General features: G+C 35.0%; 1 protein-coding gene across 2 annotated transcripts in view; it reads right to left on the bottom strand.

Annotated features, from left to right (window-relative positions):
• Positions 1–19,394, bottom strand: part of KIF18A (kinesin family member 18A) — a 79,910-nt gene that overhangs the window by 36,656 nt on the left and 23,860 nt on the right. For both annotated transcript variants that reach the window (XM_018059302.1, XM_013969838.2), the window contains 4 exons: positions 17,214–17,376; positions 9,991–10,155; positions 6,736–6,857; positions 681–916 (listed from right to left, as the gene is read on the bottom strand). In XM_018059302.1, the coding sequence (XP_017914791.1) occupies positions 681–916; positions 6,736–6,857; positions 9,991–10,155; positions 17,214–17,376 (686 nt within the window). The remainder of the gene's footprint in view (positions 1–680; positions 917–6,735; positions 6,858–9,990; positions 10,156–17,213; positions 17,377–19,394) is intronic.

The following is a 19,394-nucleotide window of genomic DNA, read 5'->3' as shown; positions in this document are numbered from 1 at the left end:
ATTCTCACAGCTATTAAAAAAATGCTAGATTCTTTATATATGTACCCTAAAAATGATGAAAATTTAACAGAAAGCTTAAAAGTTAGATAATCTGATACAAATATCATACACACACTGTAAAGACAACCAAACTGTTAATAAGCATTTATCTCTAACCTAGCATAGAAGATTGAGAAAATCTGGGAAAAGCTGAAGAGGGCCTTCTGCTTCTATATTATTTGAATATTTTAAATCCAAGATTATATGTTAGTTTTTCAATTAAAACGCCCCATGCACACTTTTATGAAAGGAGACATATTAAGTGATCTGCCAACAGAAAAACAGTAAATTCAACACTGTCAGTTGATCTTAAGGACATAAAAGATTGTTATTTATTACAGAACATAATATTCTTAATCATAATCTTCAGTCTTTAATATAGGTAAAGTTTTAAAGAAGGGTGGAAATAAAATTATCTCATTAAAAACAGGTAAAATAACTTCACTGCTAGCATTGTTTAGAACATCAAGCATACTTCCTCTTACACCTTTGAAAGATACCAGTTAATTGAAATGATTCTGAAATTAATTCTCACAAAATAGCAAAATACTAAAACATTAACTGCTCTATTGATTAATATTAAAAAGATTAATCTTTATAAGTAATGTTTACTTACTTAATGAAATAAAAGCTGTACTTACAACAAGGAGAAGAATGAACTGGTCCAAGTTGTGGGAAGGTCATAAGAATAGAAACTTCTGGTAGATTATTTTGCTTTGCAGGTTCACTAGTTTGATCAGCCCAAACCACCACTTTTTTCCTCTCGACCAAATGTTCAATTTCTTTGATGTCAGCCTCAATCGTAGCATTTAACAGGCCAGATTCTTTTAAAGCACAGTATTGCTTTCTTAGGGCTGGAAGTAATGCATTTAATACTCTACATACAGAAGGTGACAAGAAGAGAGAGATGAATACTAAATTTTAAATACTGTATTACAGATTTATGTAACATCCAAAGTATTTGTTGTTGTTGAGTCACCAAGTCGTGTCCAACTCTTTGCTGCAGCATGAGCAAAGATGCCACCCTTTGCCATGAACTGCAGCATGCCAGGCTTCTCTGTCCTTCACTATCTCCCTGGGTATGCGCAAACTTATGTCCATTGATTCAGTGATACCATCCAACCATCTCATACTCTGTCACCCTCCTCTCCTCTTGCCTCAGTCTTTCCCAACAGCAGGGTCTTTTCCAGTGAGTCAGCTCTTTGCATCAGGTGGCCTAAGTATTGGAGCTCCAGCTTTAGCATCACTCCTTCCAAGGAATATTCGGGGTTGATTTCCTTTAGGATTGACTGGTTTGATCTCTGTGTTGTTGTGATCTCTTAAGAGTCTTCAACACCACAGTTCAAAAGCATCAATTTTCCAGGGCTCAGCCTTCTTTATGGTCCATCTCTTACATCCATACATGTATGTGTAATATGATCTTAGTCGCTCAGTTGTGTCTGACTCTTTGCAACACCATGGACTGTAGCCCACCAGGCTCCTCTGTCCATGGGCATTTTCCAGGCAAGAATATAGGAATGGGCTGCCATGCCCTCCTCCAGGGGATCTTCCCAACCCAGGAATCAAACAGGTCTCCTACACTGCAGTCAGATTCTTAACTGTCTGAGCCACCAGGGAAGCCCAAGAATACTGGAGTGGGTAGCCTATCACTTCTCCAGTGGAATCTTCCTGACCCAGGAATTGAACCAGGGTTTCCTGCATTGCAGGTGGATTCTTTACCGGCTGAGCTACCAGGGTAACCCCACATCCATACATGACTACGGGAAAAATCATAGCTTTGACTATACAGATCTTTGTTGGCACAGTGATGTCTCTGCTTTTTAATACAATGTCTAGGTTTGTCATAGCTGTTCTTCCAAGGAGCAGGTGTCTTTTAATTTTTTGGCTGCAGTCACCGTCAACATTGATTTTGGAGCCCAAGAAAATGAAATCTGACACTTTTTCAACATTTTCCCCATCTATCTGCCATGAAGTAATAGGACCGGATGCCAAGATCTTAGTTTTCTGAATGTTGAGCTTTAAGCCAGGCTTTTTCACTCTCCTCTTTCACCTTCATCAAGAGGCTCTTTAGTTCCTCTTCACTTTCTGTCATTAAAGTGGCACCATCTGCATATCTGAGGTTGATATTTCTCCCAGCAATCTTGATGCCAGATTGTGATTCAAAGTATTAGCAGATGATTAAAATGGTTCCCTGTACATATCTTTCTTTAGAAATTTCAATCAAATACCTCTAATCAAATATCTTTAATACATTAAATATAGACTGGAAAGTACCTTGTAGGGGAATTACAAGAACCAGGCTGCAGTGTCAGCTAGTCTTCACTTGCTTCTATTTGACCTTGGATAAAGTACTAACTGAGGTTTTTCCTCTATAATATGGGCTACAATTGGATAGCCACTACCTTTAACAGGGGACTGTTTTCAGAACTAAATTTCATATAAAAGACTTTTACAAAGCATAATGTGATTTAACAATTGAAAACTGTGTTGTGGACTTCCCTGGTGGTCCCTGGTTAAGAATCTACCTCATAATGCTGTGGGCACAGGTTTGACCTCTGGTCTCGGAAGATTCCACATGCCAAGGGGCAACTAAGCCTATGTGCCACAACTACTGAGCCTACGCTCTAGAGTCCAAGAGCTGCAACTATTGAGTCCCTGTGCCTAGAGCCCAGGCTCTACAACAAGAGAAGCCACTACAATGAGAAGCTCCTGCTCCTCCCAACTAGAGTAAGCCTGCATGAAGCAATGAAGACAGTGTAGCAAAAAAAAAGTGTTGCTATTGTTACTAAATATTATGAGATTAAAATGAAATATTAATACACTCTGTCAAATGATGAAGCTCATCTTAGGTATATAAGATTAGAACAAAATAACAAATGAACAAAACTCACCTCTCCTTGAAGTTAGTTCTTTATGAGCTAAAGCAATAATTTGCAAAGGCATTCAAAGGAGAAAACTGCAGAAAAGTATGGTGGGTATAGGGCTTCTCTGGTAGCTCAGCTGGTAAAGAATCCGCCTGCAATGCAGGAGACCCATGCTCAATTCCTGGGTCAGGAAGATCCCCTGGGGAAGGGATAGCTACTCATTCCAGTATTCTTGGTGGCTCAGATGGTAAAAAATCTGCCACAATGCAGGAGAGCTGGGTTTGATCCCTGGGACTGGAAGATCTCCTGGAGGATGGCATGGCAACCCATTCCAATATTCTTGCCTGGATAATCCCATCGACAGTGGAGCCTGGCGGACTATAGTCCATGGATCGTAGAGTTGGACACGATTGAGTGACTAAGCACAGCACAGCACAGCACATGGTGGATATGAAAAAAAGACAGGGTGCTGGATGCTTAGCTCTGATTCAAAATCTATCCTATTGCTGTCAATCAGAGGAGTACTAAACATTTCTTTTTATGTATTAGACCTCCATGAAGAATATTCACTGAAGAAATGCCAGCAACTAAAAAGTTATAAATGGTTCCTAACTTTTATACCAACAAGATATCAAACAACATGAATAACTTAAAATAACTTAGTCCTGGTGTTCCATATTACTAAGGATGTCCAGAAGAACAGAACCATTTGATGTATGGATAGGACAGTGGGAAAAGAACAGGCATTTTAATTTTAACACACTGGGAAATAATTGCTTTATTATCTAGGAATCTTAAATATTTAAACAGCTGTACAAATAAATAGTTTGGGATATATTTCTTTTTGGTGATTGTGGGGAGTACTCCATTTAAGCCTAGTAGGTAACAACTGTAAGAAAAACTTCTCAATCAGAAAGTTAATAAAAACAATTACTTGTTGAGCACCTATAACTAATCAGATGCTAAGCATAGAAGAGTTAACACAGCAGGTCTGAAGTTGACATCCTTTGAAAGGCTTGTCAACAAGGTTGGCCCTTGGGTCGTATCTTGAAACACAAATGTTGAGAAGTTCAGATAACTCCCAGAACTATTAGAGTGGCTCACTGTGTTTAACTCTTTGTACAAACAATGTGGTTTATGCTGAACAACTGCTTTCCTTTTAGAAAGGTTAGAATTTTGAGCCATCATGCTTGGCAGACAGTACCTATGCAATCTGCTCCCAGTGAAAACCCAGGGCATGAAGTGTCGGCCTAATGACATTCCAAAGTAAGCACCATTTCACGTGGGTCATCACAACTTTTGCTGGAGGACTTAAGCATATCCTGTATGGTCCATAGGATGAAGACACAAATGCCTGTAACTAAGTGATTTCCTTTGAACTTTGCCCCATTCACTTTTTCCTTTTGTTGATTGTGTCTTGCCTGCTTTTACTCTAATAAATCACAACAGAGGAGCCTGGGGGCTATACAGTCCATGGAGTTGGAAACAATCAGACACAAATGAGCAACTAAACCACCACCATGGGGTCAGCCATATGATGGACTCTATGAGCCATTCTAGTAAATCATCAAACATGGAGGTGGTCTTAGAGACCCAGGACATATGCCATTTATGCATGTATGTATGGTGTATGTTTATTTGTATGTATTTATGTATTCATTTGGGGCTTCGCTGATGGCTCAATAGTGAAGAATCTGCCTGCAATATGGGAGACCTGAGTGTGATCCCGAGGTCAGGAAGATTTCCTGGAAAAGGAAATGGCAACCTACTCCAGTATTTTTGCCTGGAGAAGAACTCTGTCCCACGGACAGAAGAGCCTGGCAGGCTACAGTCCACAGGGTTGCAAGAATAGGACATGACTTAGCGACTAAACCACCAATTGGATATTCTTGGCTACTTGGTTGTAAATTAACTGACCATATATGCATGGGTTTATTTCTGGCCTCTCTGTTCTGTTCCATTGATCTATGTGTCTGTTTTCACACTAGTACATACTGTTTTGATCACGACTGCTCTGTAATATAGTTTTAAATCTGAAAGTGTGAGCTCTCAAACTTTGTCCTTCTCAGGAATGCTCTGGTTATTCGGAGTCTTTCATGGTTCCACACAAATTTTAGAATTATTCATTCTAGTTCTGTGAAAACACCCCGTCTTTTATATCTTTTTATCTTGTATATTCCTTAAGTAATTATTATTACTTATAGTTACAGTTATTTTCACTACTTTTTAATTTTAACCTTCATACTAGCATTCTAAGTGATTAAAACACTACTTTAACTATATGTTCACTTTTACAAGTGAGATTTATACTTCCAAATTTTTGTTACTAATTAGTGGCCCTTCTTTTCAACTTAAAGGAGTTTCTTTAACATTTCTTAAAAGGCCAGTTTAGTGGTGATGAACTCCTTTAACTCTTGGTTATCTGGAAAACTCTTATTTCTTCTTCAATTCTTATTGATAACTTTGCTAGGTAGTCTTCATAGCTGAAAATTTTTTCTTTCAGCACTTTGAATATGCACAAAATCTTTTTTTTTTTGGTCTTCACTCTATAAGCTCAGGCTAAGACAGTTCATCACATCTGTTGTTTTTTGTTATTTAATCCTTACAAACTTGTTATAAGGAAACTGTTACAATTGAACAGATAAGAAAACTAAAGGTTAGTGAGGCAGGATAATTTATGCAAGGTTATACTGCTTACATAAACTAGAACTCAAGACCAACTTCAAAACTCATACTCTTTCTACTATATTGTATTGTCTCTGTTTTAGTTCACCAGTTTTCTAAATAAATAAGAGAATTTTTGCCTGTTTTGAGGCAAAAATTTATAGTAAATATATTAATCTATTTTAATGATAAACCAAATAAATATGGTTGAAATAAATCAATGTTTCTTTGATAACTTTTAACTCTTGCAGGGGGTGTGAGTGCAAGTAAATGAATGTTCAATGTTTGCTCTGTGTATAAATATAGGAAGTATGGGCAGAACAGGGTGAGCTTCTATCCATAGGATAATATTTCCCTGAAGTTTTTCCCTTTCTTTTTCTTCTTCTTTTTAAAAGTAATTATGCTAATATAATTTCCCTTAAATCAAAAGTATGGAAAATTAATTACTATTATTTGAGAACACTAGAAGAACTGCAGTAGAATTTTAGACTGGCAGAAAGCCTTTAGAGAAATAAACTTGTTATTTTGACAGAGCATGAAAGTGACGCCTAAGGAAGTTGATTGACATGTCCAATGTAATAAAAATAAAGATCAAGGCATACTTTTTTATTATTGTGTTTCAGTAATTAAAAGGAACTACTACTGAGTTAAGAGCATGAATGAGATAGTATAGAATCACTTAAAAATTGGGACATGATGTTAAAAAATATATATATTTAAATGATTTCATTTTAATTATAGCAAAAATTCTTTCTGGAATTATGAATGCTTAAAAACTGTCTACTTAAAAATTCAGTTGGTATTAATAGTAGTAGTTTCTAAGAGGGGGAAAGGATGGCTAGAGGACAGGTAGAAGACAGGCTCCTTTTCACTGTAGAGGGATCTTTAGAATTTTGTATTACATGACATATATTGCATAAAAACAATAAATTAACAAAGTGTTTTCAAAACTATAAAGCACTATAAAAAAAATCCGAGGAGAAGAACCACATCCTTTACACTCACTCTGTGTTTCCTAACTCAGCATGATTTCTAATGCTGGCAGACATTTAAATAGTAATGTATTTTGTATTGGATAAAACTGAATTTTTTGGCAATGGAAACCTAAACTTCTATGCTTCAGGTTCCCTAGGTCTACAGTGTTAAAATTTTTAGAACATGTACTTACGCTTCTGTCTGTCTGTGTTGCTGTTCTTGAAGAGAAGCTAGATCCATCATATGTTTAATCTGTGCTTTCAAATCTTTGTTCTGGAGGTGCAGATGGTGGCAATGAAGTTCTTTACTGAGCTCCTGAGGAAAATAATACAAACTATATCTCAGATTCTTTTAAGAATATTAAAGTTAAATCAATATTAATAAAACTTATTTTATATTGGTGTTAAGAGTTTTAATTCTTAAAAATATGAAATAGTATGTATAGAAACAATTTGAAAAACAAGTATTCTGGTACAGGTAATCTATAACTTAAAAGTGAGATAAGTTTCAAGTTTCCTTGGAAACTGAATGTCTCAGAACAAATTTTATTATAATAATAGTTTCTTGGTCTATCCAACTTGTATATAATACTGTGAAAATACATTAATTTGGTCCATTTTTGCTTAAATGTCACTTTTTCAGGAAGGCTTTCTCTAAGCATTACATTTAAAGATGGACACTCTTCACCTCCAATAGTCTCTGTCATAGCATTGATTAGTAACAATTCCATTCATTTATTTGCTTATAGATTCTCCATTCTAGACCACCATGAGAGGTGTTGTCTCAAACTAGTTCAGTGTTTAGAGTTGTCAACTGTGTCAAACTGTCCAACTGTGTCTAACAACTACAGTGTCTGGAGTTGCATACAATAAAACTTTCTTGGGGAATTCCCCAGCAGTCCAGTGGTTACAGCTCTACACTCCCAAAGCAGGCGACATGGGTCAGGGAACTAAGATGACGCCTGGTGCAGCAAAAAAAAAAAATTCTCACCTTCACCCAATCTTGGTATAAGCTTCATCCTAGTGCAAAAGTGTAGAAAAGTTTTTGCAGTCTCCCATTTCCTAAGCCTCTTGTGCACATGCCCAAATGTTTTCTAATTTACCACCTAAAATTATTTCTCTTTCCTTAATTCTACTAAGCCTTAAGTATGGAAAACGTCAGGTATGTGGTTATACTAAATTATGAATGGTAATAATCCAAAAGCATTTTCAGAATTTAAATTGGGAAAATTTTAGTCAATAAAAGGGAGTGAAATATTTTGGACACTGTAAGAGGCTGAGACAAAAAGCCTTACGGAAGCTGTGCCCAAGAAACTTCCTACAGACAACTCTCATAAGCCACTTTAGGCGTTCAATACTCCTTTACCAAACTGCAGTTGGCCACTGACTCTCTATAAGCTTAAGGCTTTTTTCTTTTTCCTTTTTAGGTAATACTTCCTAAACCAGTGGTGGGTGCTGACAAGGAAACAATATAATTCTATATGTCTGAGATATATTAAAGTTGGGGGTTATTATTTAGATGATTCATGATTACATTTCAGAAACAACAAGTATTTTAGAGCAAACTCTCTTTAGGGAGTCAGGTCAGGACGATACAATTAGAGCACTGGTTCATGAGTCATGTGATTTTAAAGATGGCTTGACTATGACACAAATGCTACCTGAAGTCCCAAATATGGTCTTTATGGAGATGACTTTACTTGACTGAAAGTTAAGAGGTTTACTATATGATCTCTTTCATATTTCCCAGTTAGAAAATTAAACAACCCTAACAGTACGAACATATTTGCCAAATATTCCATCTTTTCTCTTAAAAAAAAAAAAATCCCTTATTTATTTCTTCTGATAATTTTGTTTTATCTTTCTGTATCACTCTTAAAGAGACAAGCCTTGATTCTATAACTATTTTATCCAATAATAATTCTTGGCTAGTCTGTCATCTTTGAAAAACCAAGCTTACAATTTTAATCTTTTTCATGCCTTGATACACTAGTGATTTAATCTGATTGGAAGAGCATAGCCTATCATGAGAGCTACAGTTAAGTTAGTAATAGCTGAAGCAAGAATATGAGAGGTAATATATAAAACAAGAGGTTTTTAGATGCCATGCTAGGCCTGGGAAATCATAATAGAGAGTTTATATATGGGAGAAAGCACTTAAGAGTGATTCAATCAAAGTTACTTTTTAGAAAGCTCATTTTAGTTGCAGTGTAGAGAATGACTGCAGTAGGATATGAATGGAAGTAGAAGGCCACACATGGCAGTCCAACAATGGGGGCTGGAAGTCTCACCTAGGGTACTGGTAATGGGAGATGCAGAACTGGATAAATTTGAGAGGTTAAGAGGAGCAATATGAAAGTCACAGTACTGGGTCTCTATCTAGAGTTGTATGACTGTGAATAAATCTTTTCACAAAGTTATGTTTCAGTTTGCTTATATAAGAAAAAACAGCTTAAAAGTAGATACCTATTTCAGCTATGAAAATATCCACAAAAAAAAAGGACTGAGAGTGGGACAGGTTGATGGGAACAGAAACAGTTTTAATTTTTTCAAATTATTTATAATGAAATGCATTAAAAAATAAGAATTGAAACACTAATTCTAGATTCACATTCAGGTGTAAAAAGTTCTGCTTATGAGAGTTATATAAGACAGACTGCTAGAAAAATTAGATTGGACCATGGTAAATAAAATTTAAATTTACTGCAAATAACCTGAACAATATTAACTTCATAAATGCTAATAAGTAGGCAAAAAAAAGCAATAATAGTACTACTAAAAAGAATACTGTACCATTTTAAAAATTGGGAGCTTAAGATAATTATGGGAAAACAAAGGCAAACCAGTAAACATCAATGGATTTTTTTGCTTTTTTAATACTAAACAAGTTCTTAAGTACTTTTCTAGTTGGTGATGGGCTATATTTCAGACTGTCAATTACAGGAATATACTAGATTATAAGTAAAATGCAAATTATACTTAATTTACATTCTAGATGGACTATTTTCAATTCAGAACATAAACATAAATGCATACAGCTTTCAAACTGGTTTTATTTGGCTATAATACAAATAATGGTGACCACATTTAAAACTAATATTAAAACTAATATCAACTGATTAAATTTAAATCACCTACATGAAAATTCACCTACAGTCTGAAAGTCTGAAATAGAATTACTTCAGTCTGACTTAAGAATGACCTCATAAAAGGATGCAATCACTTAAAAAAATATTTAAATGTAACTTTATTCTTCTGAAAGTAAAGAAAAAGAAATTTAGTAGGTAAATAGGGAAGTAGAAGGCATATTTGGTTAAAAACAGTAAAATGAGGCAGTTAAACCTGACGGAGATGAACCCAAATTTGCCTTATGAAAGATATTTACACAACAGTGAGTTTAAGAAGTTCAGTTCTAAGACAATAAATCTGAATATAAACCATGTATGTACCTTTGGAATACTACCATTTTGACCTAAGAGTCCCATTTCAGTCTGGACACGATGGAGCCAATTAGTATTCTCATCAAATTGCTTCAATTCTTCCTCCCTTTTCTTCTCTAGATAGCAGCGGCGAGTTTTCAACATTGCAAGTCTGTGATCTCTTTTGCAAGTGGCCTGAAAAATAATGCATTTAATTGTCAATCTTTTGTGATATTTGATGTATGTGATATTAGTACAGTGGTATATTTCCTTTTAAGTGTGCTAGTGTAGCCTATTAAATTAGGCTATACTTTTATACTTGAAGCTATTTCCACTTTGAAATCTCACAATACTGCTACTTGCAGGAAAATAGGAAATTGAGTTGTGAGTCATTTTTATAAAATTACATGTTGAGAGTTTATGACTTTAAGAAAAACAATGGCCAAATTGAAGACTATAACTTTTTTGCTGTTGCTAAAATATATGCTTTTAAATGTTGCATTTGAAAAGTTCATATGGGGCCTGACTCCTGTGATTTCCTCATTGAAAACAAAGCAGATGCATGACTGCTCTTATCTTGCCTTCAGTTTGAAAGATGTGAAGAAACAGAGTATTCTATTGTTCTAAGGTTTTGTCTATAAGGCCTTTAGACTGGCTGTTGTCAATGACAGAAAACAGAGCTTGTTTCTGAATATAATAAACGTCTGATCTCGCCTGATGGTTGGTTCAGGACACATAATGGATAGCCCAAATACTTTTGGTGTTTTATCTACAAATGAATTAGGTTCAAAACTGGCTTTCTAGTTTTTTACTCCAAGGGCCCTGCACACTATCATGGGCACAGTGTGGCAGAATGGTAGGACTTCTTTGGGATAATTGCCAAAAGCCACTGAACTCAATAATCATCAGATATGATGGCTGGACCTGAGACAATACATCTCTAAAGGTTAGAATAAGCACTTGCAGCAGTTTTGGAAGTAGGGATGAACATACCCTATGGCGGGAAAAAAAATGAAAAAAGGAGCAGGAACTACATTTGAACTGGGTTAAAGGCCTCACTCTCTAACTTTCTTTCTTTTTTTTTTTTTTGTTTTCTGAATGTTGAGCTTTTTTTTTTTTTTTAATTTTAAAATCTTTAATTCTTACATGCGTTCTCAAACATGAACCCCCCTCCCACCTCCCTCCCCACAACATCTCTCTGGGTCATCCCCATGCACCAGCCCCAAGCAAGCTGCACCCTAACTTTCTTATGATCTTTCATAAAAGGTTGACATTTTGAGGAAAAACCAGGCAATGAAAAAATCTGCAAAAATAGGAAACAATGTCACTCTTCTTACTGCCTCTTTCTGGTTTAGAAAACAACTACTTTCATTAAAGTGTTACTTATGTTGTCATGCAATGGGTAATTAATTGTTCTTAACTAATACATAATGTACTTTTGAAAATCTCAGTTTAAATTTCATACAGAATATTGGTAGATGAAATCCATATAAACAAAAGCTCTTTAAGGTTCTAAAATTTTATTTTAAAAGTAGAATGGGGTCCTGAAACCTGAAAAGTTTAGAGCCGCTGATACAACAGAAGGTAGGATACATGGCTTCTTGACTTTTGCTGCTATGCAGCAGGTGTGAACATTTAGGCAAGTCAAATTTCTGCGGCTCTTCAGTCACCTTATCTGAAAAATGAATATAAATGTATTGTGCCTGTCTGAAGGAAGGCAATTAAATCAAACTACCTTTATATTTCTCTAATGTTTACAAATATTGCAGATAGTCTTAGAATCAGGGAAGGAAATGATCTATGGGTCTGATGGCAGTCAATATTTAACTAAAAAATTTTGACTGACAATCTCAAGAAATATGTTTTTGAGTTTGTACTTATGCTCATGAAATGTATCCTCTATGATGGTTCTTTATGGGGACATTTTTCATCAGAGTAATCCTTACTATTTTGAAATAAATATCAAGTAAGTGTTTGGAAATAAATTCTAAAATATGTATATTAAATCCTCACATTAAAGTAAATTGTTTCCTATTAAAGTTTCAAAAAAGCTTTATATGTTTTATTAATATAATTTCTAAAATACCATAAAAGGTCGTGAGCGAGAATAAACATGTAATTTTAAAATTTAGGTATTATAACACCACTGCTTTGTGCAAAAGAACTGACTGCTAACACAGTGAACTCATTATTTCATTAACATAACTTTTATATTAACTCTATACATTCATAAAATTACCCAGGAGCTTCACTTTAATACTATTCTCAGAGTCCATATTCTAGAACCATTCATAGCTGAATCAATGAGATTCTTTTAGCAATTATGAGAGTAAACCTCTTTGGAGAGGGTCCAAGACAGATATAAAATCCCTTACTCTAGCAAGCAGTTTAGTAAAACTATGCTTTGACAATTCTGTGAGAACAAAGTAAATTTCTAGATATCTTTCTACATTTTTCAGTAGTTTACAGCCAATAAACTTAAGAGGTTTTATCTCCATTCCTTACCTAGTCTCATGAGAATAGCCATAAAAATTGGAAAAGCAATTGAAATGACCAAAAGTGAGGTATGAGAAAAGGCAAATGTATTGAAAAAAGCAGAATAAGGATGCAAACAGAAAAAATGAAATTAGCTAAATCTATTCCTCACTCTATGTCTCAATGTTTCCAATCACACACTGACAATTCAAGAAGGTAAGAAAGACAGAGAAAATAACTATTATGTAAATTAGCTTGGTATTAAATAGATCAAACTTATTAAATGTACTAATATTCTAATGTTCAAAAAATGGCAACCTGAGTCTAAGCTCTGCTAATACACTACTTATTTGCTTCAAAGATTGCCTCTTGACTATAAAAATAGACTATAAAATTCCTGGCAACCAAAGCTTCCAGAATTTGGCCCTCCCTTCAAAATAGAATTGATTAATTCCCAATATGGCAAAATATGTCTTGTATCATGTGCCATTTCCAATCTATTCACAGTGGTTAACTCTGGCTATTTCAGATTCAGAGAGGAAGAGTGCTACAACCACTTCAATGGTATCTGCTATGGCAAAGGGGTAGGAATTGGCAGGAAGTATTGAGTATAATTATGGACAACACTGTGCTCTGGTCAAACTGATGTTCTGTTTTGAATATTGTATTCCTTTTTATTTTTTTCCCCACTAATAGTTCTTATACAGGGTTTCCCAGGTGGCACTTAGTGGTAAAGAACCTGCCTGCAAATGCAGGAGATGTAAGAGATGCACGTTCAATCCCTGGGTCGGGAAGATCCCCTGGAAGAGCATGGAAACTACTCTAGTATTCTTGCCTGGAGAATCCAATGGACAGAGGAGCCTGGTAGGCTACAGTCCATAGGGTTGCACAGTCGGAAACGACTGAAGCAACTTAGCATGCACTCAGTATTTTCATTAAAATGCCCAGTATAAATCTCATCTCTCTACTACGAAGCCTTTCTTCACCACAACCAGAAGTCACTGTTTTTTACTATGAATAGCTGTAACACTTAGTACTTATAGTATAGTAGGATCCTCACAAGTACAGACTGAGGCCAGACAGCCAGAGTTTAATATTGGTTCAGTCATATTGATTAGGCATATATCTCTAGACAGCTTACTTGAATTCTTTGTATCTTTGCTGCTCACAAACCGTGGTAATAATAGAGGATATACCTCATAGGCTTGTTATAAATCCTAAATGAAATAGCCCATGCAAAATACTTTGAAAAGTCTGGCAAACAATTAATGCTCAATATTAGCCATTTTTATTATTGTACTATTCCTTACATGATAATCATACAGTGCTGTCATTTTTATATCATTTTATTGCTCCAACTAGTTTATAAATAACTGAAGTACTATAATGTCTATACTTTGGTTTATCTCTATTGTGTTTAGCACAATGCTTAGGATATATATATGTGTTCAAAACAAGCTGCTCTCAATCAGCTTTCCATGACTGAATTTCTTGTCTTTTTTCAAGACGTAAATCAGGTAATTGTACTTTCAGAAAATTGGCATTTATTTAAAGGAAACCTACACAAAATTAAAAAATATTACCATTACTGTAAATTATAATAAAGCAAATGCAAATAATTGAGATATAACATATAACTTTTAGAATAGGTAATATAGCAGTTTCTCAGAATTCCATTTAACTAACATATGTAGGGATTTCATAATAACAAACTGACATATTGGTTGGCCAAAAAGTTTGTTTGGGTTTCTCAAAAAAACTTCAAATAAACTTTTTGGCCAACCCAATATTAATCCTATGAGATATTTTATTATTTGGAAGTCATGAAGGTCATCAAAAATATTGGCAACAATCTTGCAGTTCAAGAAAGTTAAAGTACATTGCAACAAATTTTAAACAGATATACATTCTAATCTTCTGCCTTAAAAGGATGTGAGGAACATTTTAAATACACTTGGAAAACAAAATTAAAAAGAAATTTTCAGTATTCAATACATTACTAACTATAGGCCCTATGCTGTACAGTATTAGATCTCTAGGGTGCATTTGTTTTACATTTTTACCCTTTGACTGGTACTTCCTGATTTTGCCTTCCCCATAACTCCTGGCAACACCATTCGATTCTACTTCTGAGTTTGATGATTTCAGACTTTTCATATAAATAGTATCATGTAGCATCCACCCTTCTCTGTCTGGCTTACTTCACTTAGCGTGTCTTTTAGACTCACCTATGTTATTGCAAATGGCATGATTTTCTTCTTTTTTAAAGGCTGAATCATAGTGTATTGTTGTATATTTAAGAATCATTAAGAGGATAGATCTTATGTTAAGTGTTTCTGTTAATATAATACTACTACTAATAAAGTGGGTGGGAGGAAACTTTAGGAGGTGTGATACAGGATTATGGCATAGATTGTGGTGATGGTGTCACTAGTGTATATTTATCTCCAAACCTGTCAAGTTGTCTATGTTTGTGAGTTTCTTTAAACATCAATCATATAGCTCAATAAAGTGGTTTAAAATAAACATATTTTCAATAAGGCATAATAAATGCATATTCAGTAAATAAATTACTAATTAGTTTAATAGTAACTGATATTCTCATATCCAAGACACATTATTAATGCTTTATGATTAACTTCTTAGCCTATCACATCTTTCCCATTTCTTGGGCTGAAAAAACCTAAAATGCTAGTTTTTTAAAGCACTATCAAAGTTTGATGGCTTTTAGATATTAAAAAATATGTAAAAATTTTATAAATAACTGTTACTTCTGGGTATGTGGGAAAAGACGACTCAGTTAAGGTAGAAGTCTAACAGGACTGGGGGTTATCTACAACAGAAAGGTTTTAATAAGTAATATGTGAATGCATCTCATGCATTTAATCTCTATGTGATTAAATTATATAAACTACTTTGAATGACTGATTTAATGTGTTATTAATAAACACATTAAATTACAAAGGTACTTAAAAATGCAATTAACCTTATCATCAATGAACACCAAAACTGGGGAGAATCTCTTATTTTCAAAATGCTTATTTTTCGGATTTTTGGTACTCTGGAGTTGCACACCTCCAAGCATACATTTTCCTTTCCTGCTTACAACTCATGTTTCTTGAATTTACATTTTATTGACAACTTATTAGTTCTAGAAAAGTCTAAGCCTTAGAGTTTGCACATTATCCTTTCCCCTTTTGCATTAACACATCTCCTTCAATGTATCTACTAGATGAATGCATGACTTTCTAGTTTTTTTTTTTACATAACAACACCCTGTTCACACCTGGCATCTTTTTATCTTGTATTTGGTGTGATTTCCTTGGATCTCCCAGTTCTTTAATTCTCTCTTTGTGTGCTGTACTTAGTCACTCAGTTGTGTCCAGCTCTTTGCAACCCCATGGACTGTAGCCCACCAGGCTCTTCTCTCCAGGGACAAGACTCCAGGCTCCAGCATCAGCTTGCTTGAGTTCATATAGTAGCTAGGACTCTATGAGCTGGGTGATCTTTGACAGAATGACTTCTCTGGTTTCCTCATTTCAATTACAAGGATAATAATATTATATAGCCCACAGGATTTTTGGAGAATTAAATGTGTTAATGGATGTCAAGTATTTAAAATATTGCCTAGTACTATACCTATAAGTTGAAATTTTAAATTCTAGTAAATAAATCTTTAATTTCTAGAAGTTTCATTTGCTTTCTTCTCATATATATTCTTTTCATCTTTGATTCCTTCTTTGATGACTTTGTTTTTATAGGTTTTATCAGTTTGTTGTATCTGATGTTTTGCAGGGGAGGGGGTTCTATATATTTACTAAGTCTGCTGCCTTGCTTGTGGAGGGCTGTTTCACGTGTTTTGTAATTTTGGACAGTGAGCTCTCATTTGTGGTTTGAATTGAAAATCCAAACCTAGGCTTGTTTCACTAGGCTGATTTTATATTGCTTCCACTTAGTTCCCTATAGATTATTACTGCTCTGATACCATTTCCTATGCTAATTTCTCACTTTAGGGATTTGCTAAACAAAAGACACGGACTATAAAAATTCAAACCTCAAAATCCTGTGAAAAGTGTATCAATAATGATGGTCATCAAAACAGACTTTCTTTTCTTACCCTAGGCTTGGTTTCTTATTTTCCTGTGCTAGTTGGTAACGTTTTCTTCTGGTATACTTCCAATACTAAGAGCACAAGTAAACCATTCATTTCTAAATCCCCGTCTCCCTTGGGCCCCTTATCTAAGTGTAGTGTAAGTGGTCTGTGTGTCTGTGTGTATGAGGGGCACAGCAGTGCGCTTTTTCTACATTAAATAATAAAACTGAATAAAAGTATCTTTTTTTTTTTAAGCACTGATGCAATGGAAACTGTAACAATGTTAGTGACAAAACATTCTTCTGGGGTGGGGTGGGTGGAATCTCCTATTGATCTAAGCTGTAAACTACTGCCTGCATATGGGGTCAATTGTTCTCTCTGCTCTACTTTGGTACCCAACTCTCCCTCAGTGTGTTAACTTCCTGTTAAGCATTCTGTCAACCCTCACAGAAGCAATAGATTTAACTGAGATTTTACATCTATTTCCTTTTCATTTCTGACACTTAGGAATTTATTTATTTTTCTTGTACACTTAACTATCCATTTCAAAGAATGTTCTCACTATTTCCTCTAGCATTTCCAGGTATTTATAGATGAGTGATTATGCAACACTATCAAATTTCTAGAATTATAAGTCTCCATGTTTTTCCCATCTCTAGGAATTAATGATAAAGTTGTTAAATACCTTTTCTACTTTGTCTTCAGAACACATCATTTCTATTTGTTTATGACACTGTTGTTGATAGAATGATTTAAGTTCATTTTCTTTAAGCAACATTTCTAACTTCAGATATTCTTGCCTGATTTCTTCTCGATTCTGGAACAAGCAGTTCAGAATTTCTTGAAATCTAACAAAAATAAAACATAGAATCTCAGTATTTTGTGCTAGGCAATGCTGTTTACTTAGAGAATTGCATGAACAAGGGCATATGGTGCTTCTATGGCCCCCTAGGGAAAGTGAGATAGCTGGTAAAGGGTTATGAACATTATTTTCGTAACATTGGGTTTCTTTCTCTTTCTCTCCTCTCCAAGAAAGATCATGTTATTAAAAGATATCAGTATATTAAGGTCTATGGTATCAGTCATACTATTTTTGTCTGCGTAATCCAGTAACTTACCAAAAATTAAATACTTTGTTTGTAAGAAAAGGATGATAATGTGGACTTGTACTATCTCAATCACAAGGCCCCAGAAACACAGTATTGTGTGTTGTTTTGGCGTTGGCTCGCTGTAAAGAAGTAAGCAGTGTGTGGCATAATCATATGGTGCCTCTATGGCCCCCTAGGGAAAGTGAGATAGCTGACTTTTAGCTTCAGAACTTGTAACAGTGAAAACACACCATACGGTCAGGTACCCCCTGCAGCCTGGCCAAGAGTCAGCTGACAATGCCAAGATCCAAAATATCCAAGTTCACAATGTGGTAAATCTAGAAAAGCCACTCCACTGTGTTTCCTTCAAAATGCAAAGTTGGGGAGTATGACTCACATATCCTCCAAATGCATAACTACCTCAAGTGGAATCACTTCTGTGAAAGCCCTAAATGGAGTGTATGGGCTTCCCTGGTAGTTCAGCAGTCAAGAATCTGCCTGCCATGCAGAAGATATGGGTTTGATCCCTAGGTTGGAAAGATTCCTTGGAGAAGGAAATAGCAACTCACTCCAGGACTTTTGCCTGTGAAATCCCATGGACAGAGGAGCCTGGCGGGCTACAGTCCTTGGGGTCACAGAGGAATCCGACACAACCTAGTGATTAAACAACAAAAGGAGCCTCCAATCCTGCATCCTCCAGGGTCAGCAGAATATTGGTGACAGATCATGTCTGAGCTACAGTAACAGTAGAGACAATCACATACAGGCAAAACTCTCAAAGAAAAATTAACTGTGAACCTTTTAAAATAAAATGGTAACACAGTATATGCATTTAAAAATAAATGTTCCTTGGCAAGAATGTTAGGTATATTTGTAAGGATTTGTGGTAAAAACCCTGACAGTTTACGTCAGTAGTAAAGAGTTCTTAACTCTTCTGGGAATGAATATAAACCACAATACATCGACTTCACTGAAGTTTTGTCAAACTGATAAATATTTCATAAGAAGTATGTACGGACATTGCAATTTCATTGTATTACAACAACTCTAATGCCAGTAAATGATTTGATAAGTTATCTTTAGGTTATACCTGAAGATAATTTCTTATATTTTCTGTTAATACTTTACCCAAGGACATAGTTAAATATTTGTTAGTTTTGAAATTTTATGGTCCATTCTTATTTTAGTTGGTGGTGTTTAGTGATTAGGAAGGAAGGAAGGGAATTAGTATCAAAGAAAGCTCTTAAAAAAATCATTTTTTTATAAAGACAGTCTTATGGGATTGACTAATAACTATTTTCTAGTCATTTAAAACATTTGTGTAGCTAGAAAACAAAATCTTTGCCAATAATTTCATGTGACATATGATGAACTCTAGACAATTTCTTGGTATAGTCATAAGTGAAGTTATATAGTTACTCTGGACATGAACAATTATACTTTTTTATGATTTTTTTGAGTATTTTCTCATTGTTCAGTTGCTCAGTTGTTTCTGACTTTTTGTGACCATGTGTACTGGGAGCACGCCAGGTTTCCCTGTCCTTCACTACCTCTGAAAGTTTGCTCAATTCATGTCTATTGAATCGGTGATACTAACCATCTCATCCTCTGCCACCCTCTTCTCTTTGTGCTTTCAATCTTTCCCAGCATCAGGGTCTTTTCCAATGAGTTGGCTCTTTGCATCAGGTGTCAAAGGATTGGAGCTTAACAATTATGCTTTAAGATTTTTTTTGAGTATTATCTTTCTAATAGCTTTAACAGAGAGCAAATAGTACATA

This window comes from Capra hircus, chromosome 15 (assembly GCF_001704415.2).
Source record: "Capra hircus breed San Clemente chromosome 15, ASM170441v1, whole genome shotgun sequence".
Classification (NCBI taxonomy): domain Eukaryota; kingdom Metazoa; phylum Chordata; class Mammalia; order Artiodactyla; family Bovidae; genus Capra; species Capra hircus.
This window is presented reverse-complemented; position numbering and strand designations above follow the sequence as displayed.